This window comes from Petromyzon marinus, unplaced genomic scaffold (assembly GCF_048934315.1).
Source record: "Petromyzon marinus isolate PM22_M1 ecotype Great Lakes invasive population unplaced genomic scaffold, UKy_Petmar_22M1.pri1.0 PM_G_Scaffold_4, whole genome shotgun sequence".
NCBI lineage: Eukaryota > Metazoa > Chordata > Hyperoartia > Petromyzontiformes > Petromyzontidae > Petromyzon > Petromyzon marinus.
Genome location: NW_027422983.1, coordinates 139,660 through 163,557, shown reverse-complemented (window position 1 = coordinate 163,557; position 23,898 = coordinate 139,660). Strand labels below are relative to the sequence as shown.

Here is a 23,898-nt window from a genome sequence, read left to right as displayed (position 1 = left end):
TTATGGCGTGAGGTTTTGGTCCTGATGGACCGAAGCCTTCTGCCGGAGGGGAGTAGCTGAAACAGAGAGTGTCCAGGGTGGGAGAAATCGGCCACAATCTTCCTCACTCGCCTCATGGACCTTGTCGTGTGCAGGTCCTCGAGGGTTGGTAGATTGCAGGCAATTACCTTCTCAGCAGTGTGGATGATACGCTGCAGTCTGCTCTTGTCCTTGGCAGTGGCAGCAGCATACCAGACGGTTATGGAGGAGGTGAGGATGGATTCAATGATCGCTGTATAGAATTGCACCATCATTGTCTTTGGCAGGTTGAATTTCTTCAGCTGCCGTAGAAAGTACATCCTCTGTTGAGCTTTCTTGGTGAGGGAGCTGATGTTCAATTCCCACTTAAGGTCCCGGGAGAGAATAGTGCCCAGGAAGCGGAAGGACTCTACAATTTTGACTGGGGAGTTTAACAGGGTGATGGGGGTGAGTGGTGCTGTATTCTTCCTGAAGTCCAAAACCATCTCAACTGTCTTTAGAGCATTTAGCTCTAAGTTGTTCTGGCTACACCAGGTCACCAGATTGTCAGCTTCCCACCTATAGTCAGACTCATCCCCACCAGAGATCAGCCCAATGAGGCTGGTGTCATCCGCAAACTTCAATAGTTTGACGGACAAATGATTGGAGGTGCAGCTGTTGGTATACAGGGAGAAGAGCAGAGGGGAAAGGACGCAGCCCTGAGGAGTTCCGGTGCTGATGGACCTGGAGTCAGAGACTTGTGTTCCCAGCTTAACGCACTGCTTCCTGTCAGACAGGAAGTCTGTGATCCATTTACAGGTGGTGTATGGCACGTTCAGCTGGAAGAGCTTGTCCTGAAGCAGGGCAGGGATGATGGTGTTGAAGGCAGAGCTGAAGTCCACAAACAGGATCCTGGCGTAGGATGCTGGGGCGTCCAGATGCTGTAGGGTGAAGTGGAGGGCCATGTTAACTGTATCGTCCACAGACCTGTTGGCTCTGTAGGCAAACTGAAGGGGGTCCAGGAGAGGGTCTGTGATGGCTTTGAGGTGTGCCAGGACCAGGCGCTCAAAAGACTTCATTACCACAGATGTAAGGGCGACCGGTCTGTAATCATTTAGTCCTGTTGGCCTTAGCTTTTTGGGCACAGGGATGATGGTGGAGGACTTGAGACAGGCTGGTACATGGCATGTCTCCAGGGAGGTGTTAAAGATGTTGGTGAACACCGGAGACAGCTGGTCAGCGCAGTGCCTGAGGGTGGCTGGAGAGACAGAGTCTGGCCCGGCTGCTTTGCGTGGATTCTGCCTCTTGAAAAGTCTATTAACTTCTCCCTCCTGAAGGGAGATAGTCGTCTCTGTAGTATTGGTGGGGGATGGGGCCTCTTGGGTCGGAAGGGGTGGTTCAGGACAGTCCAATTGTCTTTCAAATCTACAGTAGAACTCGTTCAGGTCGTTGGCTAGGCGGGAGTCGTTAGTGGTGTGGGGGGCTCTGGGTTTGTAGTTGGTGATCTGCCTGAGCCCTCTCCAGACAGAAGCAGCGTCTTTTGTAGAGAACTGGTGTTTTAGTCTCTCTGAGTACAGTCGTTTAGCCTCTCTCACCGCTTTGCTAAACCTGTTGTTCGACTCCTTGAATCTGTCTCTATCTCCACTCCTAAATGCTTCCTCCTTCTCCAACCTCAACCTTCTGAGCTTTGCTGAGAACCAGGGCTTATTGTTGTTAAAGTTCACCCTGGTACGTGTTGGGATACAGCAGTCCTCACAGAAGCTGATGTAGGACGTCACAGCCTCTGTGAGTTCATCCAGACTATTGGTAGCAGTCGTGAACATATCCCAGTCAGTACAATCTAAGCACGCCCGCAAATCTTCCACAGCCTCACTGGTCCACTGTTTAGATGTCCTCACAGCAGGTTTACAGAGTTTTAGTTTCTGCCTGTATGCAGGAATCAGGTGGACCATGGCATGGTCAGTGTCCTAGTGCTGCTCGGGGGACGGCGTGGTAGGCTCTACTGACTGTAGTGTAGCAGTGATCCAGAGTGTTCCCTTCTCTGGTTGGGCATTTAATGAATTGTATGTATTTGGGGAGTTCGTGGCTGAGATTACCTTTGTTAAAGTCGCCAAGTACGATAACCAACGAATCTGGATTTGCTCGCTCCACACTCAGAATCTGATCGGCGAGCATGCGTTGGGCCTCTTTAACCTGAGGACAAGGCGGCAAATAAACTCCGACCAAAATGAGCGACGCGAACTCGCGAGGCGAGTAAAACGGTTTACAGGTTATAAAAATTGATTCAAGGAGTGGAGAACAATGTTGCAGAATCACTGTGACATCTACACACCAGCCACTGTTAATGTAAAAACAAATACCACCGCCTTTCGTCTTGCCGGAGAGTGCTATGTCACGATCCGATCTTACAAGATGGAATCCTGCTAGTTGTAGCGAAGTGTCCGGAATCAAATCACACAGCCATGTTTCCGTGAAGCACAATGCAGAAGCTGAAAGAAAGTCTTTGTTTTTTACCATCAGTAGCTGAAGTTCATCCATTTTGTTGTACAGTGAACGTACATTGGAGAGGAAAAAGCTCGGCAGCACTGTTCGGATTCCGCGTCTGCGTAGCCGTACTAGAGCCCCCGACCGTTTACCCCTTGGGCGGCGTTTCGTTGCTTGAGCAAAGCCTAGCGCGGCATTGACTAGAATGCCTACTAATTCTGCCGCTGGAAGCAGAAAAGTAGGAATTAAATCCACAGGAGTTGTTTCCCTGATATTTAAAAGTTCGTCTCTTGTTAGAGAACTCCGAAAATCTTGGCAAAACACTGAATTGACAGACAAAACAAGACAAAACAGGGCGCACCGACCGGCTGAGGCTACCATCATCAGCGCCATCTTCGCACCAGGACGGGTGTACTGAACAGCAAGACTCTCTCACCAGCACTGGTGCGTTGAACAGTAGGCCCCTCTCACCAGCATGGGAGTGGTGAACAGCAGGCCCCTCTCACCAACACGGGTGTGATGAACAGTAGGCCTCTCTCACCAGCATGGGAGTGAACAGCAGACCCCTCTCACCAACACGGGTGTGATGAACAGCACGCCCCTCTCACCAGCACGGGTGTGATGAATAGTAGGCCTCTCTCACCAGCACGGGTGTGTTGAACAGCAGGCCCCTCTCACCAGCACGGGTGTGTTGAACAGCAGGCCCCTCTCACCAGCACGGGTGTGTTGAACAGCAGGCCCCTCTCACCAGCACGGGTGTGTTGAACAGCAGGCCCCTCTCACCAGCACGGGTGTGTTGACCAGCAGGCCCCTCTCACCAGCACGGGTGTGCTGAACAGTAGGCCCCTCTCACCAGCACGGGTGTGTTGAACAGCAGGCCCCTCTCACCAGCACGGGTGTGCTGAACAGTAGGCCCCTCAACACGGGTGTGCTGAACAGCAGGCCACTCTCACCAGCACGGGTGTGCTGAACAGCAGGCCTCTCTCACCAACACGGGTGTGCTGAACAGTAGGCCCCTCAACAGCAGGCCCCTCTCACCAGCACGGGTGTGCTGAACAGCAGGCCCCTCAACACGGGTGTGCTGAACAGCAGGCCTCTCTCACCAGCACGGGTGTGCTGAACAGCAGGCCTCTCTCACCAACACGGGTGTGCTGAACAGTAGGCCCCTCAACAGTAGGCCTCTCTCACCAGCACGGGTGTGCTGAACAGCAGGCCTCTCTCACCAACACGGGTGTGCTGAAAAGCAGGCCCCTCAACACGGGTGTGCTGAACAGCAGGCCTCTCTCACCAGCACGGTTGTGCTGAACAGCAGGCCCCTCTCACCAACACGGATGTGATGAACAGCAGGCCCCTCTCACCAGCACGGGTGTGCTGAACAGCAGGCCCCTCAACACGGGTGTGTTGAACAGCAGGCCCCTCTCACCAGCACGGGTGTGCTGAAAAGCAGGCCCCTCAACAGCAGGCCTCTCTCACCAGCGCAGGTGTGCTGAACAGCAGGCCTCTCAACAGCAAGCCTCTCTCACCAGCAAGGGTGTGCTGAACAGCAGGCCCCTCAACATGGGTGTACTGAACAGCAGGCCTCTCTCACCAGCACGGGTGTGATGAACAGCAGGCCTCTCTCACCAGCACGAGTGTGTTGAACAGCAAGCCCCTCTCAAGACAAAACTGGACAAAACAGGGCGCACCAACCGGCCGAGGCTGCCATCATCGGCGCCATCTTGGCAGTAAATAAATACATGTATAATCTCAATTGAAAAAGAGAGATGATATCGTGATCCTCTCAGCCGATAAGGGCAATGCCACGGTCATCATGGACAAAATCACATAGAACAATAACAATTCAGGAGCTACTTAATGATGGTAGCTACACAAAAAATTTAAAGAGATCCCACCAACAGCCTCGTTACAAAAACGAACAGCATCATCACTGATTCAGCTTCATTAATTGAACAGACCAAAACGGTTTTCCTTAAAACCTTCTGCTGCTAGACCACCCAGATTATATGGCTTACCAAAAATCCATAAAGAAGGTACACCACTCCGTCCCATCGTCTCCACCATTGGCTCACCCACCTACGAACTGGCCCGATATCTGAGACCTTCAGCCATTCACTGGTAAGACCACCTCTTCTGTACTTAACTCAGCTCACCTGGTATCGTCAATGAAAGACATCTCACTGTTCCCAGGTGACTTACTCGTCAGTTTCGATGTAGTTTCTTTGTTCACCAAAGTTCCTGTGCCCGATGCCCATTGCAATCATTGAGGATTTGGTCCAACGAGGATTGAATGCCGATGTACCGGCCCTGGCGAGACACTGCCTCACCAATACTCACCCGGAATGGAACATTCGACAAACAAGTTGAAGGCACCCCTATGGGTTCTCCCTTATTACCGGTTGTGGCCAATGTTTTCATGGAAAATTTTTGAGACGGACGCCATCCAGGCATCCACTCTACGTCCGTCCTTGTGGAAGAGCTATGTGGATGACACGTTTGTCATCTGGCCACATGGCCGACCGGCTCAAAATAAAATTCCTCAACCACATCAATTCCATAAACCCAGCCATCAAATTCACCACGGAGGTAGAAACGGATGGCATGCTACCTTTCTTGTATGTCTCAATCAAAGAGAGACCAGATGGCTCAATGAGCCATTCTGTCTACAGGAGAGTAACCCAGACTGACGGCTACCTAAAACCCGAATCCCAGCACCATCCATCCCGGAAGAATTTCCTCGTCAAAACGCTACACCACAGAGCTCAGTGCATCTCCGGCCACGAACGCCTGACCAGTGAACTCAAAACACATACACCAAGCCCTCAAGGCGAATGGATTGTCTGACTACACAATCCGCAAAGTAGTGGTACCCCAAACTTTCGCAGTTCTTAAAAATTATTTTCACACCATCAATATGTAAACTCCCCCCCCCCCCCCGCGCCAACCGGCATGTGCACCCGCATGTACACCATTCATCATGCTAAGTCGGCCAATCAAATGCTATTTTTTTACGCTAATTCCTTTGTCAAGGCACCTTGTTTCCTCGCACACAGCTTAAAGGTCGCGGTCTGAGCGTGGCTGTGTTTCACTCCAGCTCTGTCCTCGAGACAGCCCGGTCCCTTCAACTGATGAAGGCCGCTTGTGTTGTGGCCGAAACGTCGTGATTTTTGTTGTTTTATTTTTTTAACCTACGTGACTTTACCGAATAGAACCAAAGAGTACGTGAGGAAGGAGCCATCTGAGGATCCAATAAAAACCATCACCCTGCCATACATAGCAGGGGTAACCAAAAGTATTTCCAAAATCATGAACAAACACAAGATCCAGGTACGATTTAACACAGTACATAAAATTCGCGATCTGATCCCATCTGTGAAAGACAAGATTCCTGACATGCAATATCCCGGCGTCTACAAACTAAGCTGTGTCTGCAGTTACATTGGGGAAACTAAGCGACGTGTCTCGGACCGTGTTCGTGAGCAGAAGGCAGATTTGGTAACACGGTAGGACCAACGCTTCTACCGTGGCTGATGATTATTTTAATACTACGGCTGGCTCACACTAAGTTGATTTCTCTAAGACGATGGCCATCAACAAAGATTCGTTCATGAAGCCATCCATATACACAGCAGACACAATTTCAACCTGTGTATAGTGTAGAGTATGGTGTAGTGTATAGTGTAGTGTATAGTGTAGTGTATAGTGTAGTGTATAGTAGTGTATAGTGTAGTGTGTAGTGTACAGTGTATTGTATAGTGTAGAGTATAGTGTAGTGTATAGTGTAATGTATAGTGTAGTGTATAGTGTAGTGTATAGTATAGTGTAGTATATATAGTGTAGTGTATAGTGTAATGCATAGTGTAGTGTGTAGTGTAGTACACTAGCACATCACACTGGTGGGTTAGCGAGCCAAGCAACAACATTTGCACTCTGGATACCGTGACATTTCGCCAGCAATCACAACAACCAGCTTCATCGGGCAACAGCCACATTTGTGCATTTATTCATTCACACAATCTAACCCGGACGATATCGGCTCGCCGAAAACCAACAGCGTCAAACTACGAAAGTACCGCGGCATCGCGGGAGCGGCCGATGAAACTGGCCGGGCTCGGGGAGAAATAAAAAAACCGGGACGCTGACGTGGCGCAGGAAGGCTCACGGCGTTGTACGCGCCATCGTGACGCCGCCTGTCGCCCCGGTAAAACAATAATATAAACACGCGGAACTCCCTCACGGTGCCGGACGTCGTGACGGACCGTGCCGATGTCGCCGCTCGTTGACCCCCGGCCACGCGAGGGCGAATTTAAATTCTCCCCCCACCCCACCGCACCCCCCTATCCCTGGCTCCCTGGCACGACGCCCAGTCGCCTCCCGTCCAGCAGCACAACGCCGGGGGAAAGCGCTGGGAGGTGAGAGACCGTCGCGAAGACTAAAATAAAATAACAAAAACACTGCGTCCGGTTAACGGAGAGCTGTTTCGTAAAACAAAATTCCCACCCCCACCCCACCCAAAAAAAAAAGTGAAAAGCCAAACTCGGGGCACCGATTGTAACCGGCACGAGGCAAATATCCCCCAATGCTGAAAAACATCGCTCAGTTGGGATCAAACAACAACAACAAATCGTCTTGGTTCTTTCGGGGGGGGGGGGGGGGTTCACCCGCTCGCGAAGCGACAAGCCCGGGCGTTTCCGCCGGCAACCACGTCAAGGTGGAGCGCGGCAAGGCGGAGCGCGGCAAGGTGGAGCACTCCAAGGTGGAGCACGGCAAGGCGGAGCACGGCAAGGTGGAGCACGGCAAGGTGGAGCACTCCAAGGTGGAGCACGGCAAGGTGGCGCACTCTCGCTCCTCCCCCCCCCCCACCCCGAGCCGCTTCTCAAAAATCTTCCTCCCTCGCCTCGTCGTCATCTTCGTCTGTGAAAACCTGCGGGGGTCGGAATAAATTAGAGAGACGGTGACCGACCCCACCCACCCCCCCCCCCCCTGGGGTGGCCAGAAGCGGATCACTCACTCAGCCTAAGCAGGAGCATCGGTGATGTGGGCGGACACTCGCTCACCGCTCGCTCGCTCACCGCTCACCGCTCGCTCGCTCACCGCTCACTCACCACCCAGTTCAACCGGCGTGCAACAGACGGCGGTGGTGGCAACTACATCTGTAGAACGTGAAGAACCAGTGGCATTTACATCTGTAGAACGTGAAGAACCAGTGGCATCTACATCTGCAGAGCGTGAAGAACCAGTGGCATCTACATCTGTAGAACGTGAAGAACCAGTGGCATCTACATCTCCAGAAGGTGAAGAACCAGTGGCATCTACATCTCCAAAAGGTGAAGAACCAGTGGCATCTACATCTGCAAAACGAGAAGAACCAGTGACATTAATATCAACAGAATACGAAAAAACAGTGACATGTACATCTGTATCACGTAAAGAACCAGTGGCATCTACATCTGCTGAACGTGAAGAACCAGTGGCATCTACATCTGCAGAGCGTGAAGAACCAGTGGCATCTACATCTGCAGAGCGTGAAGAACCAGTGGCATCTACATCTGCAGAACGTGAAGAGAACGTCAATAACCAGTGGCATCTCCATCTGCAGAACGTGAAGAACCAGTGGCATCTACATCTGCAGAACGTGAAGAACCAGTGGCATCTACATCTGCAGAGCGTGAAGAACCAGTGGGATCTACATCTGCAGAACGTGAAGAACCAGTGGCATCTACATCTGCAGAACGTGAAGAACCATTGGCATCTACATCTGCAGAGCGTGAAGAACCAGTGTCATCTACATCTGCAGAACGTGAAGAATCAGCGGCATCTACATCTGCAGAGCGTGAAGAACCAGCGGCATCTACATCTGTAGAACGTGAAGAACCAGTGGCATCTACATCTGCAGAGCGTGAAGAACCAGTGGCATCTACATCTGCAGAACGTGAAGAACCAGTGGCATCTACATCTGCAGAGCGTGAAGAACCAGTGGCATCTACATCTGCAGAAGATAATGAGCTTTGGGTCTCCATGTGAGTCTATGGGTCTCTGTGTGAGTAGTCTATGGGTCTCGGTGTGATGAGTCTATAGGTCTCTGTGTGAGTCTATGGGTCTCTGTGTGAGTAGTCTATGGGTGGCTGTGTGATGAGTCTATGGGTCTCTGTGTGAGTCTATGGGTCTCTCTGTGAGTAGTCTATGGGTCTCTGTGTGAGTAGTCTATGGGTGTCTGTGTGAGTAGTCTATGGGTGTCTGTGTGATGAGTCTATGGGTCTCTGTGTGAGTCTATGGGTCTCTGTGTGAGTAGTCTATGGGTCTCTGTGTGAGTCTATGGGTGTCTGTGTGAGTCTATGGGTCTCTGTGTGAGTAGTCTATGGGTCTCTGTGTCAGTCTATGGGTGTCTGTGTGATGAGTCTATGGGTGTCTGTGTGAGTAGTCTATGGGTCTCTGTGTGAGTAGTCTATGGGTGTCTGTGTGGTGAGTCTATGGGTCTCTGTGTGAGTAGTCTATGGGTCTCTATGTGAGTAGTCTATGGGTCTCGGTGTGATGAGTCTATGGGTCTCTGTGTGAGTCTATGGCTCTCTGTGTGAGTAGTCTATGGGTGTCTGTGTGATGAGTCTATGGGTCTCTGTGTGAGTAGTCTATGGGTCTCTGTGTGATGAGTCTATGGGTCTCTGTGTGAGTAGTCTATGGGTCTCTGTGTGAGTAGTCTATGGGTGTCTGTGTGAGTAGTCTATGGGTGTCTGTGTGAGTAGTCTATGGGTCTCTGTGTAAGTAGTCTATGGGTCTCTGTGTGAGTAGTCTATGGGTGTCTGTGTGAGTAGTCTATGGGTGTCTGTGTGAGTAGTCTATGGGTCTCTGTGTAAGTAGTCTATGGGTCTCTGTGTGATGAGTCTATGGGTCTCTGTGTGAGTAGTCTATGGGTCTCTGTGTGATGAGTCTATGGGTCTCTGTGTGAGTAGTCTATGGGTGTCTGTGTGATGAGTCTATGGGTCTCTGTGTGAGTAGTCTATGGGTGTCTGTGTGATGAGTCTATGGGTCTCTGTGTGAGTAGTCTATGGGTCTCTGAGTGAGTAGTCTATGGTGTCTGTGTGATGAGTCCATGGGTCTCTGTGTGAGTAGTCTATGGGTGTCTGTGTGAGTAGTCTATGGGTCTCAGTGTGAGTCTATGGGTCTCTGTGTGATGAGTCTATGGGTGTCTGTGTGAGTCTATGGGTCTCTGTGTGAGTAGACTATGGGTCTCTGTGTGAGTCTATGGGTCTCTGTGTGAGTCTATGGGTCTCTGTGTGATGAGTCTATGGGTCTCTGTGTGAGTAGTCTATGGGTGTCTGTGTGATGAGTCTATGGGTCTCTGTGTGAGTAGTCTATGGGTGTCTGTGTGAGTAGTCTATGGGTGTCTGTGTGAGTAGTCTATGGGTCTCAGTGTGAGTCTATGGGTCTCTGTGTGAGTAGTCTATGGGTGTCTGTGTGATGAGTCTATGGGTCTCTGTGTGAGTAGTCTATGGGTGACTGTGTGAGTAGTCTATGGGTGTCTGTGTGAGTAGTCTATGGGTCTCAGTGTGAGTCTATGGGTCTCTGTGTGATGAGTCTATGGGTCTCTGTGTGAGTACTCTATGGGTGTCTGTGAGATGAGTCTATGCGTCTCTGTGTGAGTAATCTATGGGTCTCTGTGTGAGTAGTCTATGAGTGTCTGTGTGAGTAGTCTATGGGTCTCTGTGTAAGTAGTCTATGGGTCTCTTTGTGAGTAGTCTATGGGTGTCTGTGTGAGTAGTCTATGGGTCTCTGTGTAAATATTTTATGGGTGTCTGTGTGAGTAGTCCATGGGTCTCTGTGTGAGTAGTCTATGGGTCTCTGTGTGATGAGTCTATGGGTCTCTGTGTGAGTATTCTATGGGTCTCTGTGTGAGTAGTCTATGGGTCTCTGTGTGAGTCTATGGGTCTCTGAGTGAGTAGTCTATGGGTGTCTGTGTGAGTAGTCTATGGGTCTCTGTGTGAGTCTATGGGTCTCTGTGTGAGTAGTCTATGGGTCTCTGTGTGAGTAGTCTATGGGTCTCTGTGTGAGTAGTCTATGGGTGTCTGTGTGAGTAGTCTATGGGTCTCTGTGTGATGAGTCTATGGGTCTCTGTGTGAGTAGTCTATGGGTCTCTGTGCGAGTAGTCTATGGGTCTCTGTGTGAGTAGTCTATGGGTGTCTGTGTGAGTAGTCTATGGGTGTCTGTGTGAGTAGTCTATGGGTCTCTGTGTAAGTAGTCTATGGGTCTCTGTGTGAGTAGTCTATGGGTGTCTGTGTGAGTAGTCTATGGGTGTCTGTGTGAGTAGTCTATGGGTCTCTGTGTGAGTAGTCTATGGGTGTCTGTGTGAGTAGTCTATGGGTCTCTGTGTGATGAGTCTATGGGTCTCTGTGTGAGTAGTCTATGGGTCTCTGTGTGAGTAGTCTATGGGTCTCTGTGTGAGTAGTCTATGGGTGTCTGTGTGAGTAGTCTATGGGTGTCTGTGTGAGTAGTCTATGGGTCTCTGTGTGAGTAGTCTATGGGTGTCTGTGTGAGTAGTCTATGGGTGTCTGTGTGAGTAGTCTATGGGTCTCTGTGTAAGTAGTATATGGGTCTCTGTGTGATGAGTCTATGGGTCTCTGTGTGAGTAGTCTATGGGTGTCTGTGTGATGAGTCTATGGGTCTCTGTGTGAGTAGTCTATGGGTGTCTGTGTGATGAGTCTATGGGTCTCTGTGTGAGTAGTCTATGGGTCTCTGAGTGAGTAGTCTATGGTGTCTGTGTGATGAGTCCATGGGTCTCTGTGTGAGTAGTATATGGGTGTCTGTGTGAGTCTATGGGTCTCTGTGTGAGTAGACTATGGGTCTCTGTGTGAGTCTATGGGTCTCTGTGTGAGTCTATGGGTCTCTGTGTGATGAGTCTATGGGTCTCTGTGTGAGTAGTCTATGGGTGTCTGTGTGATGAGTCTATGGGTCTCTGTGTGAGTAGTCTATGGGTGTCTGTGTGAGTAGACTATGGGTGTCTGTGTGAGCAGTCTATGGGTGTCTGTGTGAGTAGTCTATGGGTGTGTGTGTGAGTAGTCTATGGGTCTCTGTGTAAATATTCTATGGGTGTCTGTGTGAGTAGTCCATGGGTCTCTGTGTGAGTAGTCTATGGGTCTCTGTGTGATGAGTCTATGGGTCTCTGTGTGAGTATTCTATGGGTCTCTGTGTGAGTAGTCTATGGGTCTCTGTGTGAGTCTATGGGTCTGTGAGTGAGTAGTCTATGGGTGTCTGTGTGAGTAGTCTATGGGTGTCTGTGTGAGTAGTCTATGGGTCTCTGTGTGAGTCTATGGGTCTCTGTGTGAGTAGTCTATGGGTCTCTGTGTGAGTAGTCTATGGGTGTCTCTGTGAGTAGTCTATGGGTTTCTGTGTGAGTAGTCTATGGGTCTCTGTGTGAGTAGTCTATGGGTGTCTGTGTGAGTAGTCTATGGGTCTCTGTGTAAGTAGTCTATGGGTCTCTGTGTGAGTAGTCTATGGGTGTCTGTGTGAGTAGTCTATGGGTGTCTGTGTGAGTAGTCTATGGGTCTCTGTGTGAGTAGTCTATGGGTCTCTGTGTGATGAGTCTATGGGTCTCTGTGTGAGTATTCTATGGGTCTCTGTGTGAGTAGTCTATGGGTCTCTGTGTGAGTCTATGGGTCTCTGAGTGAGTAGTCTATGGGTGTCTGTGTGAGTAGTCTATGGGTCTCTGTGTGAGTCTATGGGTCTCTGTGTGAGTAGTCTATGGGTCTCTGTGTGAGTAGTCTATGGGTCTCTGTGTGAGTAGTCTATGGGTGTCTATGTGAGTAGTCTATGGGTCTCTGTGTGATGAGTCTATGGGTCTCTGTGTGAGTAGTCTATGGGTCTCTGTGTGAGTAGTCTATGGGTCTCTGTGTGAGTAGTCTATGGGTGTCTGTGTGAGTAGTCTATGGGTGTCTGTGTGAGTAGTCTATGGGTCTCTGTGTAAGTAGTATATGGGTCTCTGTGTGAGTAGTCTATGGGTGTCTGTGTGAGTAGTCTATGGGTGTCTGTGTGAGTAGTCTATGGGTCTCTGTGTGAGTAGTCTATGGGTGTCTGTGTGAGTAGTCTATGGGTCTCTGTGTGAGTAGTCTATGGGTGTCTGTGTGAGTAGTCTATGGGTCTCTGTGTAAGTAGTCTATGGGTCTCTGTGTGAGTAGTCTATGGGTGTCTGTGTGAGTAGTCTATGGGTGTCTGTGTGAGTAGTCTATGGGTCTCTGTGTAAGTAGTCTATGGGTCTCTGTGTGATGAGTCTATGGGTCTCTGTGTGAGTAGTCTATGGGTCTCTGTGTGATGAGTCTATGGGTCTCTGTGTGAGTAGTCTATGGGTGTCTGTGTGATGAGTCTATGGGTCTCTGTGTGAGTAGTCTATGGATGTCTGTGTGATGAGTCTATGGGTCTCTGTGTGAGTAGTCTATGGGTCTCTGAGTGAGTAGTCTATGGTGTCTGTGTGATGAGTCCATGGGTCTCTGTGTGAGTAGTCTATGGGTGTCTGTGTGAGTCTATGGGTCTCTGTGTGAGTAGACTATGGGTCTCTGTGTGAGTCTATGGGTCTCTGTGTGAGTCTATGGGTCTCTGTGTGATGAGTCTATGGGTCTCTGTGTGAGTAGTCTATGGGTGTCTGTGTGATGAGTCTATGGGTCTCTGTGTGAGTAGTCTATGGGTGTCTGTGTGAGTAGTCTATGGGTGTCTGTGTGAGTAGTCTATGGGTCTCAGTGTGAGTCTATGGGTCTCTGTGTGAGTAGTCTATGGGTGTCTGTGTGATGAGTCTATGGGTCTCTGTGTGAGTAGTCTATGGGTGACTGTTTGCGTAGTCTATGGGTGTCTGTGTGAGTAGTCTATGGGTCTCAGTGTGAGTCTATGGGTCTCTGTGTGATGAGTCTATGGGTCTCTGTGTGAGTAGTCTATGGGTGTCTGTGTGATGAGTCTATGCGTCTCTGTGTGAGTAATCTATGGGTCTCTGTGTGAGTAGTCTATGAGTGTCTGTGTGAGTAGTCTATGGGTCTCTGTGTAAGTAGTCTATGGGTCTCTTTGTGAGTAGTCTATGGGTGTCTGTGTGAGTAGTCTATGGGTGTCTGTGTGAGTAGTCTATGGGTCTCTGTGTAAATATTCTATGGGTGTCTGTGTGAGTAGTCCATGGGTCTCTGTGTGAGTAGTCTATGGGTCTCTGTGTGATGAGTCTATGGGTCTCTGTGTGAGTATTCTATGGGTCTCTGTGTGAGTAGTCTATGGGTCTCTGTGTGAGTCTATGGGTCTCTGAGTGAGTAGTCTATGGGTGTCTGTGTGAGTAGTCTATGGGTCTCTGTGTGAGTCTATGGGTCTCTGTGTGAGTAGTCTATGGGTCTCTTTGTGAGTAGTCTATGGGTCTCTGTGTGAGTAGTCTATGGGTGTCTGTGTGAGTAGTCTATGGGTCTCTGTGTGATGAGTCTATGGGTCTCTGTGTGAGTAGTCTATGGGTCTCTGTGTGAGTAGTCTATGGGTCTCTGTGTGAGTAGTCTATGGGTGTCTGTGTGAGTAGTCTATGGGTGTCTGTGTGAGTAGTCTATGGGTCTCTGTGTAAGTAGTCTATGGGTCTCTGTGTGAGTAGTCTATGGGTGTCTGTGTGAGTAGTCTATGGGTGTCTGTGTGAGTAGTCTATGGGTCTCTGTGTGAGTAGTCTATGGGTGTCTGTGTGAGTAGGCTATGGGTCTCTGTGTGATGAGTCTATGGGTCTCTGTGTGAGTAGTCTATGGGTCTCTGTGTGAGTAGTCTATGGGTCTCTGTGTGAGTAGTCTATGGGTGTCTGTGTGAGTAGTCTATGGGTGTCTGTGTGAGTAGTCTATGGGTCTCTGTGTAAGTAGTCTATGGGTCTCTGTGTGAGTAGTCTATGGGTGTCTGTGTGAGTAGTCTATGGGTGTCTGTGTGAGTAGTCTATGGGTCTCTGTGTAAGTAGTCTATGGGTCTCTGTGTGATGAGTCTATGGGTCTCTGTGTGAGTAGTCTATGGGTCTCTGTGTGATGAGTCTATGGGTCTCTGTGTGAGTAGTCTATGGGTGTCTGTGTGATGAGTCTATGGGTCTCTGTGTGAGTAGTCTATGGGTGTCTGTGTGATGAGTCTATGGGTCTCTGTGTGAGTAGTCTATGGGTCTCTGAGTGAGTAGTCTATGGTGTCTGTGTGATGAGTCCATGGGTCTCTGTGTGAGTAGTCTATGGGTGTCTGTGTGAGTCTATGGGTCTCTGTGTGAGTAGACTATGGGTCTCTGTGTGAGTCTATGGGTCTCTGTGTGAGTCTATGGGTCTCTGTGTGATGAGTCTATGGGTCTCTGTGTGAGTAGTCTATGGGTGTCTGTGTGATGAGTCTATGGGTCTCTGTGTGAGTAGTCTATGGGTGTCTGTGTGAGTAGTCTATGGGTGTCTGTGTGAGTAGTCTATGGGTCTCAGTGTGAGTCTATGGGTCTCTGTGTGAGTAGTCTATGGGTGTCTGTGTGATGAGTCTATGGGTCTCTGTGTGAGTAGTCTATGGGTGACTGTGTGAGTAGTCTATGGGTGTCTGTGTGAGTAGTCTATGGGTCTCAGTGTGAGTCTATGGGTCTCTGTGTGATGAGTCTATGGGTCTCTGTGTGAGTAGTCTATGGGTGTCTGTGTGATGAGTCTATGTGTCTCTGTGTGAGTAATCTATGGGTCTCTGTGTGAGTAGTCTATGAGTGTCTGTGTGAGTAGTCTATGGGTCTCTGTGTAAGTAGTCTATGGGTCTCTTTGTGAGTAGTCTATGGGTGTCTGTGTGAGTAGTCTATGGGTGTCTGTGTGAGTAGTCTATGGGTCTCTGTGTAAATATTCTATGGGTGTCTGTGTGAGTAGTCCATGGGTCTCTGTGTGAGTAGTCTATGGGTCTCTGTGTGATGAGTCTATGGGTCTCTGTGTGAGTATTCTATGGGTCTCTGTGTGAGTAGTCTATGGGTCTCTGTGTGAGTCTATGGGTCTCTGTGTGAGTAGTCTATGGGTCTCTGTGTGAGTAGTCTATGGGTGTCTGTGTGAGTAGTCTATGGGTCTCTGTGTGAGTAGTCTATGGGTGTCTGTGTGAGTAGTCTATGGGTGTCTGTGTGAGTCTATGGGTCTCTGTGTGAGTAGTCTATGGGTGTCTGTGTGAGTAGTCTATGGGTGTCTGTGTGAGTAGTCTATGGGTCTCTGTGTGAGTAGTCTATGGGTGTCTGTGTGAGTAGTCTATGGATCTCTGTGTGAGTAGTCTATGGGTGTCTGTGTGAGTAGTCTATGGGTGTCTGTGTGAGTAGTCTATGGGTGTCTGTGTGAGTAGTCTATGGGTTTCTGTGTGAGTAGTCTATGGGTCTCTGTGTGAGTAGTCTATGGGTGTCTGTGTGAGTAGTCTATGGGTCTCTGTGTGATGAGTCTATGGGTCTCTGTGTGAGTAGTCTATGGGTCTCTGTGTGAGTAGTCTATGGGTCTCTGTATGAGTAGTCTATGAGTCTCTGTGTGAGTCTATGGGTCTCTGTGTGAGTAGTCTATGGGTCTCTGTGTGAGTAGTCTATGGGTCTCTGCGTGAGTAGTCTATGGGTCTCTGCATGATGAGTCTATGGGTCTCTGCGTGGGGCAGTGTCAATCCTCACCGATGACAGAGAGGTTGACCCTCCCCTCGAAGTTGTCGTGGGGGAAGGTGGCCACGTGGCAGAGGAAGAGGCCCCCGTCGCCAGCCCGCACGTCCAGCAGCTCCAGCGAGACGTCGCCGGGAGGCCCCCCAACGCGGAACCGCAGTCGGCCCGCGAGGGACGAGTTGGAGTACGCCGTGCCGTGCAGCGGGCTGAGTGCGGCCAAATTGGCCCCCGCCCAGACGTTGCCACTGGAGGCCTTCAGCCAGTTGGCCTGCACCACCACCACGGCCGCACCCCACAGGACGCAGCGCAGCAGCGCCACCTTCTGGCCGACCACCGCCGTGACCTGGCCGTCCGTGTCGACACCCACACGAGGGGCTGGGTGGGAAGACAACACAGAGACCCATAGACTACTCATAGAGACCCATAGACTACTCATAGAGACCCATAGACTACTCATAGAGACCCATAAACTACTCACACAGACACCCATAGACTACTCACAGAGACCCATAGACTACTCATAGAGACCCATAGACTACTCACGCAGAGTCCCATAGACGACTCAGAGACCCACAAGACTACTCACGCAGAGATCCATAGAGTACTCATAGAGACCCATAGACTATCTTCTTTGGTAATTTCGATATAGTCACGTAGAATGAGAATAAAATAATAAATTGATAAAATAACACAATAATATTCTTACGACGTATCGGCCACAACACAAGCGGCCATCATCAGGTGAAGGGACGAGACTGTCTGGAGGACAGCGCTGGTCTGAGCGTGGCTGTGTTCGCTCCAGCGCTGTCCTCGTGTTCGCTCCAGCGCTGTCCTCCAGACAGTCTCGTCCCTTCACCTGATGAAGGCCGCTTGTGTTGTGGCCGAAACGTCGTGAGAATATTATTGTGTTATTTTATTTTATCAATTTATTTTATTCTCATTCTACGTGGTGACTTTACCGAAAGAACCAAAGATGAATCCTTGCAGTCACGAAAGCTTTAAATCGAAATCCGTAGACTACTCATAGAAACTCATAGACTACTCACGCAGAGTTCCATAGACCACTCAGAGACCCACAAGACTACTCACACAGAGACCCATAGAACACTCATAGAGATCCACAAGACTACTCACACAGAGACCCACTTCACACGCACAAAAATACCTCTCACTCATTCACCCAGCCACCCACTCACCCACGGTGCTGTGTGGTGGAGGGACGGAGACACACGACAGTGGAGACCACTCCCCTGCCTTCCACCGTGGCAAGTCGGCTACCATTCTCACGCGGACGCAGTACTCATCCTCGCGTCCCGGCAGAAGCATCATTCGGTGTTGGTACCGGCATCCGATGAAGCGCTCCTGGCAGTAAGCATCATCATCATCAGTAGTAGCAGCAGTAGTAGTAGCAGCAACAGCATCATCATCAGTAGTAGTAGCATCATCAGTAGTAGTGTCATTGGTAGTATCATCATCATCAGTAGCAGCATCGCCACCCACCCACTCAACCACGCACATCTCCCGCCACAACCTCCCGACCCCCGTCACAACTCCCGCAATCTCTCACCGTGAGTTGAACGCCGCCTCTTGTCGAAATGTCAACCTGATGGTGGAACTTCACGTCGTGCGACACCAGCGCCCTCCACCCCCGCCCGATGGAGACCAACAACGACAGCTTCCGCACCTCCGGCTCTCCGTCGACCACCGCCTCCAACTCCCCAGCCACCCCAGGACCACCGTCATCACGGCGGTCATCGTCACCGCCGTCACGGTCATCGTCATCGCCGTCGTCGTTGTCGCTGTAGCCATCATCGTCGTTGTCTTCATCGTCACCCACAACACCGCACTCCTCATCCTCATCCTCACCACCATCGCCCTCCTCCTCCTCCTCCCCCCGCGTCAGTTTGTCGAGCCTCAGGGTGAACGACGGAGCGCTGAGCACAGCTGAGACACGGGAGAGGGGGGGTCATGGCGAGGGATGTTTGTGTGATCTCTCCCTGTCCTACAGAGTGAGTGAGTGGAGTTTGTGTGATCTCCCCCTGTCCTACAGAGTGTGTGAGTGGAGTTTGTGTGATCTCCCCCTGTCCTACAGAGTGTGTGAGTGGAGTTTGTGTGATCTCCCCCTGTTCTACAGAGTGAGTGGAGTTTGTGTGATCTCCCCCTGTCCTACAGAGTGTGTGAGTGGAGTTTGTGTGATCTCCCCCTGTCCTACAGAGTGTGTGGAGTTTGTGTGATCTCCCCCTGTTCTACAGAGTGTGTGAGTGGAGTTTGTGTGATCTCCCCCTGTCCTACAGAGTGTGTGGAGTTTGTGTGATCTCCCCCTGTCCTACAGAGCGAGTGGAGTTTTTGTGATCTCCCCCTGTCCTACAGAGTGAGTGGAGTTTGTGTGATCTCCCCCTGTCCTACAGAGTGAGTGGAGTTTGTGTGATCTCCCCCTGTTCTACAGTGTGAGTGGAGTTTGTGTGATCTCCCCCTGTTCTACAGAGTGAGCGAATGGAGTTTGTGTGATCTCTCCCTGCCCTACAGAGTGTGTGGAGTTTGTGTGATCTCCCCCTGTCCTACAGAGCGAGTGGAGTTTGTGTGATCTCCTCCTGTCCTACAGAGTGAGCGGAGTTTGTGTGATCTCCCCTGTCCTACAGAGTGAGTGGAGTTTGTATGATCTCCCCCTGTTCTACAGAGTGAGTGGAGTTTGTATGATCTCCCCCTGTTCTACAGAGTGAGTGAGTGGAGTTTGTGTGATCTCCCCCTGTCCTACAGAGTGAGTGAGTGGAGTTTGTGTGATCTCCCCCTGTTCTACAGAGTGTGTGAGTGGAGTTTGTGTGATCTCTCCCTTTCTTACAGAGTGAGTGAGTGGACTTTGTATGATCTCCCCCTGTCCTACAGAGTGAGTGGAGTTTGTGTGATCTCCCCTTGTACTACAGAGTGAGTGGAGTTTGTATGATCACCCCCTGTTCTACAGAGTAAGTGGAGTTTGTGTGATCTCCCCCTGTTCTACAGAGTGTGTGAGTGGAGTTTGTGTGATCTTCCCCTGTCCTACAGAGTGAGTGAGTGGAGTTTGTATGATCACCCCCTGTCCTACAGAGTGAGTGAATAGACTTCGTGTGATCTCCCCCTGTTTTATAGAGTGAGTGGAGTTTGTGTGATCTCCCCCTGTCCTACAGAGTGAGTGGAGTTTATGTGATCTCCCCCTGTCCTACAGAGTGAGTGAGTGGAGTTTGTGTGATCTCTCCCTGTTCTACAGTGTGTGAGTGGAGTTTGTGTGATCTCCCCCTGTCCTACAGAGTGTGTGGAGTTTGTGTGATCTCCCCCTGTTCTACAGTGTGAGTGGAGTTTGTGTGATCTCCCCCTGTCCTACAGAGTGTGTGGAGTTTGTGTGATCTCCCTCTGTCCTACAGAGTGAGTGGAGTTTGTGCGATCTCCCCCTGTTCTACAGAGTGTGTGAGTGGAGTTTGTGTGATCTCCCCCTGTCCTACAGAGTGTGTGAGTGGAGTTTGTGTGATCTCCCCCTGTCCTACAGAGCGAGTGGAGTTTGTGTGATCTCCCCCTGTCCTACAGAGTGAGTGGAGTTTGTGTGATCTCCCCCTGTCCTACAGAGTGAGTGAGTGGAGTTTGTGTGATCTCCCCCTGTCCTACAGAGTGAGTGTGTGGAGTTTGTGTGATCTCCCCCTGTTCTACAGAGTGAGTGGAGTTTGTGTGATCTCCCCCTGTCCTACAGAGTGAGTGGAGTTTGTGTGATCTCCCCCTGTCCTACAGAGTGAGTGAGTGGAGTTTGTGTGATCTCCCCCTGTCCTACAGAGTGAGTGTGTGGAGTTTGTGTGATCTCCCCCTGTCCTACAGAGTGTGTGAGTGGAGTTTGTGTGATCTCCCCCTGTCCAACAGAGTGAGTGAGTGGAGTTTGTGTGATCTTCCCCTGTCCTACAGAGTGAGTGGAGTTTGTATGATCTCCCCCTGTTCTACAGAGTGAGTGGAGTTTGTGTGATCTCCCCCTGTCCTACAGAGTGAGTGGAGTTTGTGTGATCTCCCCCTGTTCTATAGAGTGAGTTAGTGGAGTTCGTGTGATCTCCCCCTGTCCTACAGAGTGAGTGAGTGGAGTTTGTGTGATCTCCCCCTGTCCTACAGAGTGAGTGGAGTTTGTGTGATCTCCCCCTGTCCTACAGAGTGAGTGGAGTTTGTGTGATCTCCCCCTGTCCTACAGAGTGAGTGAGTGGAGTTTGTGTGATCTCTCCCTGTCCTACAGAGTGAGTGAGTGGAGTTTGTGTGATCTCCCCTGTCCTACAGAGTGAGTGGAGTTTGTGTGATCTCCCCCTGTCCTACAGAGTGAGTGGAGTTTGTGTGATCTCCCCCTCTCCTACAGAGTGAGTGGAGTTTGTGTGATCTCTCCCTGTCCTACAGTGAGTGAATGAGTGAGTGGAGTTTGTATGATCTCCCCCTGTCCTACAGAGTGAGTGAGTGGAGTTTGTGTGATCTCCCCCTGTGCTACAGAGTGAGTGAGTGGAGTTTGTGTGATCTCCCCCTGTCCTACAGAGTGAGTGGAGTTTGTGTGATCTCCCCCTGTCCTACAGAGTGAGTGAGTGGAGTTTGTGTGATCTCCCCCTGTGCTACAGAGTGAGTGAGTGGAGTTTGTGTGATCTCCCCCTGTCCTACAGAGTGAGTGAGTGGAGTTTGTGTGATCTCCCCCTGTGCTACAGAGTGAGTGAGTGGAGTTTGTGTGATCCCCCCCTGTCCTACAGAGTGAGTGAGTGGAGTTTGTGTGATCTCCCCTTGTGAGCCGAAGACACACACACAGGCAGAAAGAGTCACAGACATACACAGCGACACACACAGACAAAGATGACAAAGATCCTCCGTGTAGCCTGAAAAAGACCGTTGGGGCAAGTGCTGTTAGTGAGCACCAGACAGACACGGACAAAGGGAGACACAGAGAGAGAGACACAGAGAGACACACACACACAGAGACACAGAGAGAGAGACACAGAGAGACACACACACAGAGACACAGAGAGAGACACACACACAGAGACACAGAGAGAGACACACACACACAGAGACACAGGCATATGTACAATCTCGTGCCACTCACTTTCCATCAAGGGCAGGACCACAACCGCGACCCAGGGTGAGGATCGTGACGGCGAGGATGAGAAGGAGAATCTCACACGGAGGAGGTAGCGGTCACCGGGATCGTCCAGCGCCGAGGAGACGTCGCACCGTGTCTCCGTTGTTGCAGCGCAGACGGTCTGCCAGCGGGCTCGTCTGAAGCTGCGCAGACAGAGACACAGGGAGGAGTGGTGAGGGTGGTGAGGAGCCAGTGGGTGAGAGAGACGTGTGTGTGTGTGAGTGAGTGGGTTGGTGGATGAGTGGGTTGGTGAGTGAGTGGGTGAGTGGGTTGGTGAGTGGGTGAATGGGTTGGTGAGTGAGTGGGTGAATGGGTGAGTGGGTGATTGAGTGGGTGAGTGAGTGGGTTGGTGAGTGAGTGGGTTGGTGAGTGGGTTGGTGAGTGAGTGGGTGGGTGAGTGGGTTGGTGAGTGAGTGGGTGAGTGGGTAAGTTGGTTGGTGAGTGAGTGGGTGAGTGGGTTGGTGAGTGAGTGGGTGAGTGAGTGGGTTGGTGAGTGAGTGGCTGAGTGAGTGAGTTGGTGAGTGAGTGAGTGGGTTGGTGAGTGGGTTGGTGAGTGAGTGGGTGAGTGGGTAAGTGAGTGGGTTAGTGAGTGGGTGAGTGAGTGGGTTGGTGAGTGAGTGGCTGAGTGAGTGAGCATCTCACAGTTTGCTCTGAACTCTGTATGTAACATTCAGGTACGTTGAGTTGGTCGTGGTCGTGGTGGTCGAGTTGATAGTTAAAGGATCAACAAGTGGGGGTCTATCCCCTCCATCCCCACTGGGAGCCGCTTCAACGGGGTCCCAGCAAAGGGTCGCCAGGAGGTCTCGAGACTCCAAACGAACATTCAGTGGGAACAGCGGAGCTGGGCAGATGGGGAAAAAACACTCAAGAGTGCGCTAACCACTGCACCACCACTCCTCACACACACACACAGTGCGCTATCCACTGCACCACCACTCCCCACACACACACAGTGCGCTAACCACTGCACCACCACTCCACACTCACACAGTGCGCTAACCACTGCACCACCACTCCCCACTCACACTCACACAGTGCGCTAACCACTGCACCACCACTCCCCCCACAATCACAACCTGGCACCCGATTTATCGACCATCTCGGGCTCTGCTCACCGTGGCTGCTGCACGTGACGAGGTGGTGGAGGAGGAGGAGAGGCAGGATGAAGGGGAAGAGTAGGCCAAGTTTGTAGAGTTTCGACATCGCCATTAACCCCACACGCAGCCACGCGCCCGCCTCACCCAAGTCACGTGCTGAGGAAATCGATTCAAGGTTAAATTAAAAAATCGGATCGATTCCTATGGGGATAACAAATGCGAATCGATAGTGGTCAAAAATGTAGCCGATGGCATCGATCCCTATTGGGACTGCATTGGAATTGACGTTGGTCGTGAGTGTAAAATGGAATCGAATACATTTTCGATAACATGGGAATTGATTATGGCGATTTGTTCTAATAACATAGGAATCGATCTAGCTAGTGATTTAAAGCGCATAGAATCGAATCCCATTGGGATACCTACCATGAGAATCGATTGTGTTAGAAAAGGAGAGCGTTTAGAATCGATTCCTATTGAGATAGCATTGTAGTCTATGAATCAGAATCAGAAAGGGTTTTATTCGCCATGAAAGTTCACACCAATACGGAATTTACTTTGGCAGGATGGTGCATACATTCAACATATAGGAATCTAAAATCTTAAATAAGTTTTAAACAAGTCTTACTATAATAAGGGTTAAAAGTCTAACTAACACCAAGGGGCTGAAGTATATAAAATTGAATAAATATCGAATATAAAATAGCTTTAAGATATAATTTAAAAATAAAAAATACAAATAGGTTAACATAGTTAATATCGGCAAGGTGTCATTATGTAGATAAAATGTTAAAATCAGTGTAAGCCCTTGGCCTTGTTTAACAGGCCAGCAGCAGATGGGAAGAAACTGTTTTTATGGCGTGAGGTTTTGGTCCTGATGGACCGAAGCCTTCTGCCGGAGGGGAGTAGCTGAAACAGAGAGTGTCCAGGGTGGGAGGAATCGGCCATAATCTTCCTCGCTCGCCTCATGGTCCTTGTCGTGTGCAGGTCCTCGAGGGTTGGTAGATTGCAGGCAATCACCTTCTCAGCAGTCTGCTCTTGTCCTTGGCAGTGGCAGCAGCGTACCAGACGGTTATGGAGGAGGTGAGGATGGATTCAATGATCGCTGTATAGAATTGCACCATCATTGTCTTTGGCAGGTTGAATTTCTGTGCAGTCTGCTTAACAGCGGATGTCAAACAAGCCACTGTGTCACTCACAACGCACATTGCATGTTGGTGTCACGGTCAAAATTGTGGCAATTCCAGTAACACTATCCAGAAACTCCACAAGGGAGATGACACGTCAATGATCGCCCCCTACCGACAGACTCATGCCACGTGCAGGCCGGTGCAGGGCCACCTTGTGCCACACAGGGGCAGCTGCCACTAGGGGGCGCCCTTCGATTGTTTGAGATGAGATTCGATACGAAACACCGAGTTGCTGAGGCAATTAGGCAAGCGACTTATGAGTGCAAATATGTTGTTTATAACGTAGTGAATGCTTGGGAGCTTAATTGTCTCTCGCTCCTGCTCACAGATTTACCCAGCCCACAGCTCCACAGATACCAGCCGCTCCTCCTGGGCAGGTGAGGTTACGTACGGTGCGAAATAAGTTCCAGATACACACAGAGACTC

The 23,898-nt window shown here is 50.4% G+C and overlaps 1 protein-coding gene across 3 annotated transcripts; it reads right to left on the bottom strand.

Annotated features, from left to right (window-relative positions):
- Positions 1-6,453: 6,453 nt before the first annotated feature.
- Positions 6,454-22,447, bottom strand: LOC142916575 (uncharacterized). 3 transcript variants are annotated; one of them, XM_076061697.1, is made up of 8 exons: positions 22,301-22,447; positions 21,828-22,026; positions 21,150-21,328; positions 17,637-18,013; positions 17,266-17,431; positions 16,085-16,444; positions 7,573-7,829; positions 6,454-7,402 (listed from the first exon to the last, which is right to left on the bottom strand). In XM_076061697.1, exons 1-7 carry the CDS (start codon positions 22,392-22,394, stop codon positions 7,576-7,578), a joined length of 1,629 nt encoding a protein of 542 aa, XP_075917812.1. In that variant the 5' UTR covers positions 22,395-22,447; the 3' UTR covers positions 6,454-7,402; positions 7,573-7,575. The 3 variants fall into 3 exon arrangements, with proteins under 3 accessions (XP_075917812.1, XP_075917811.1, XP_075917813.1); XM_076061696.1 differs by having other exon boundaries at positions 7,584-7,829; XM_076061698.1 differs by lacking the exon at positions 7,573-7,829.
- Between the last annotated feature and the right edge of the window lie 1,451 nt (positions 22,448-23,898).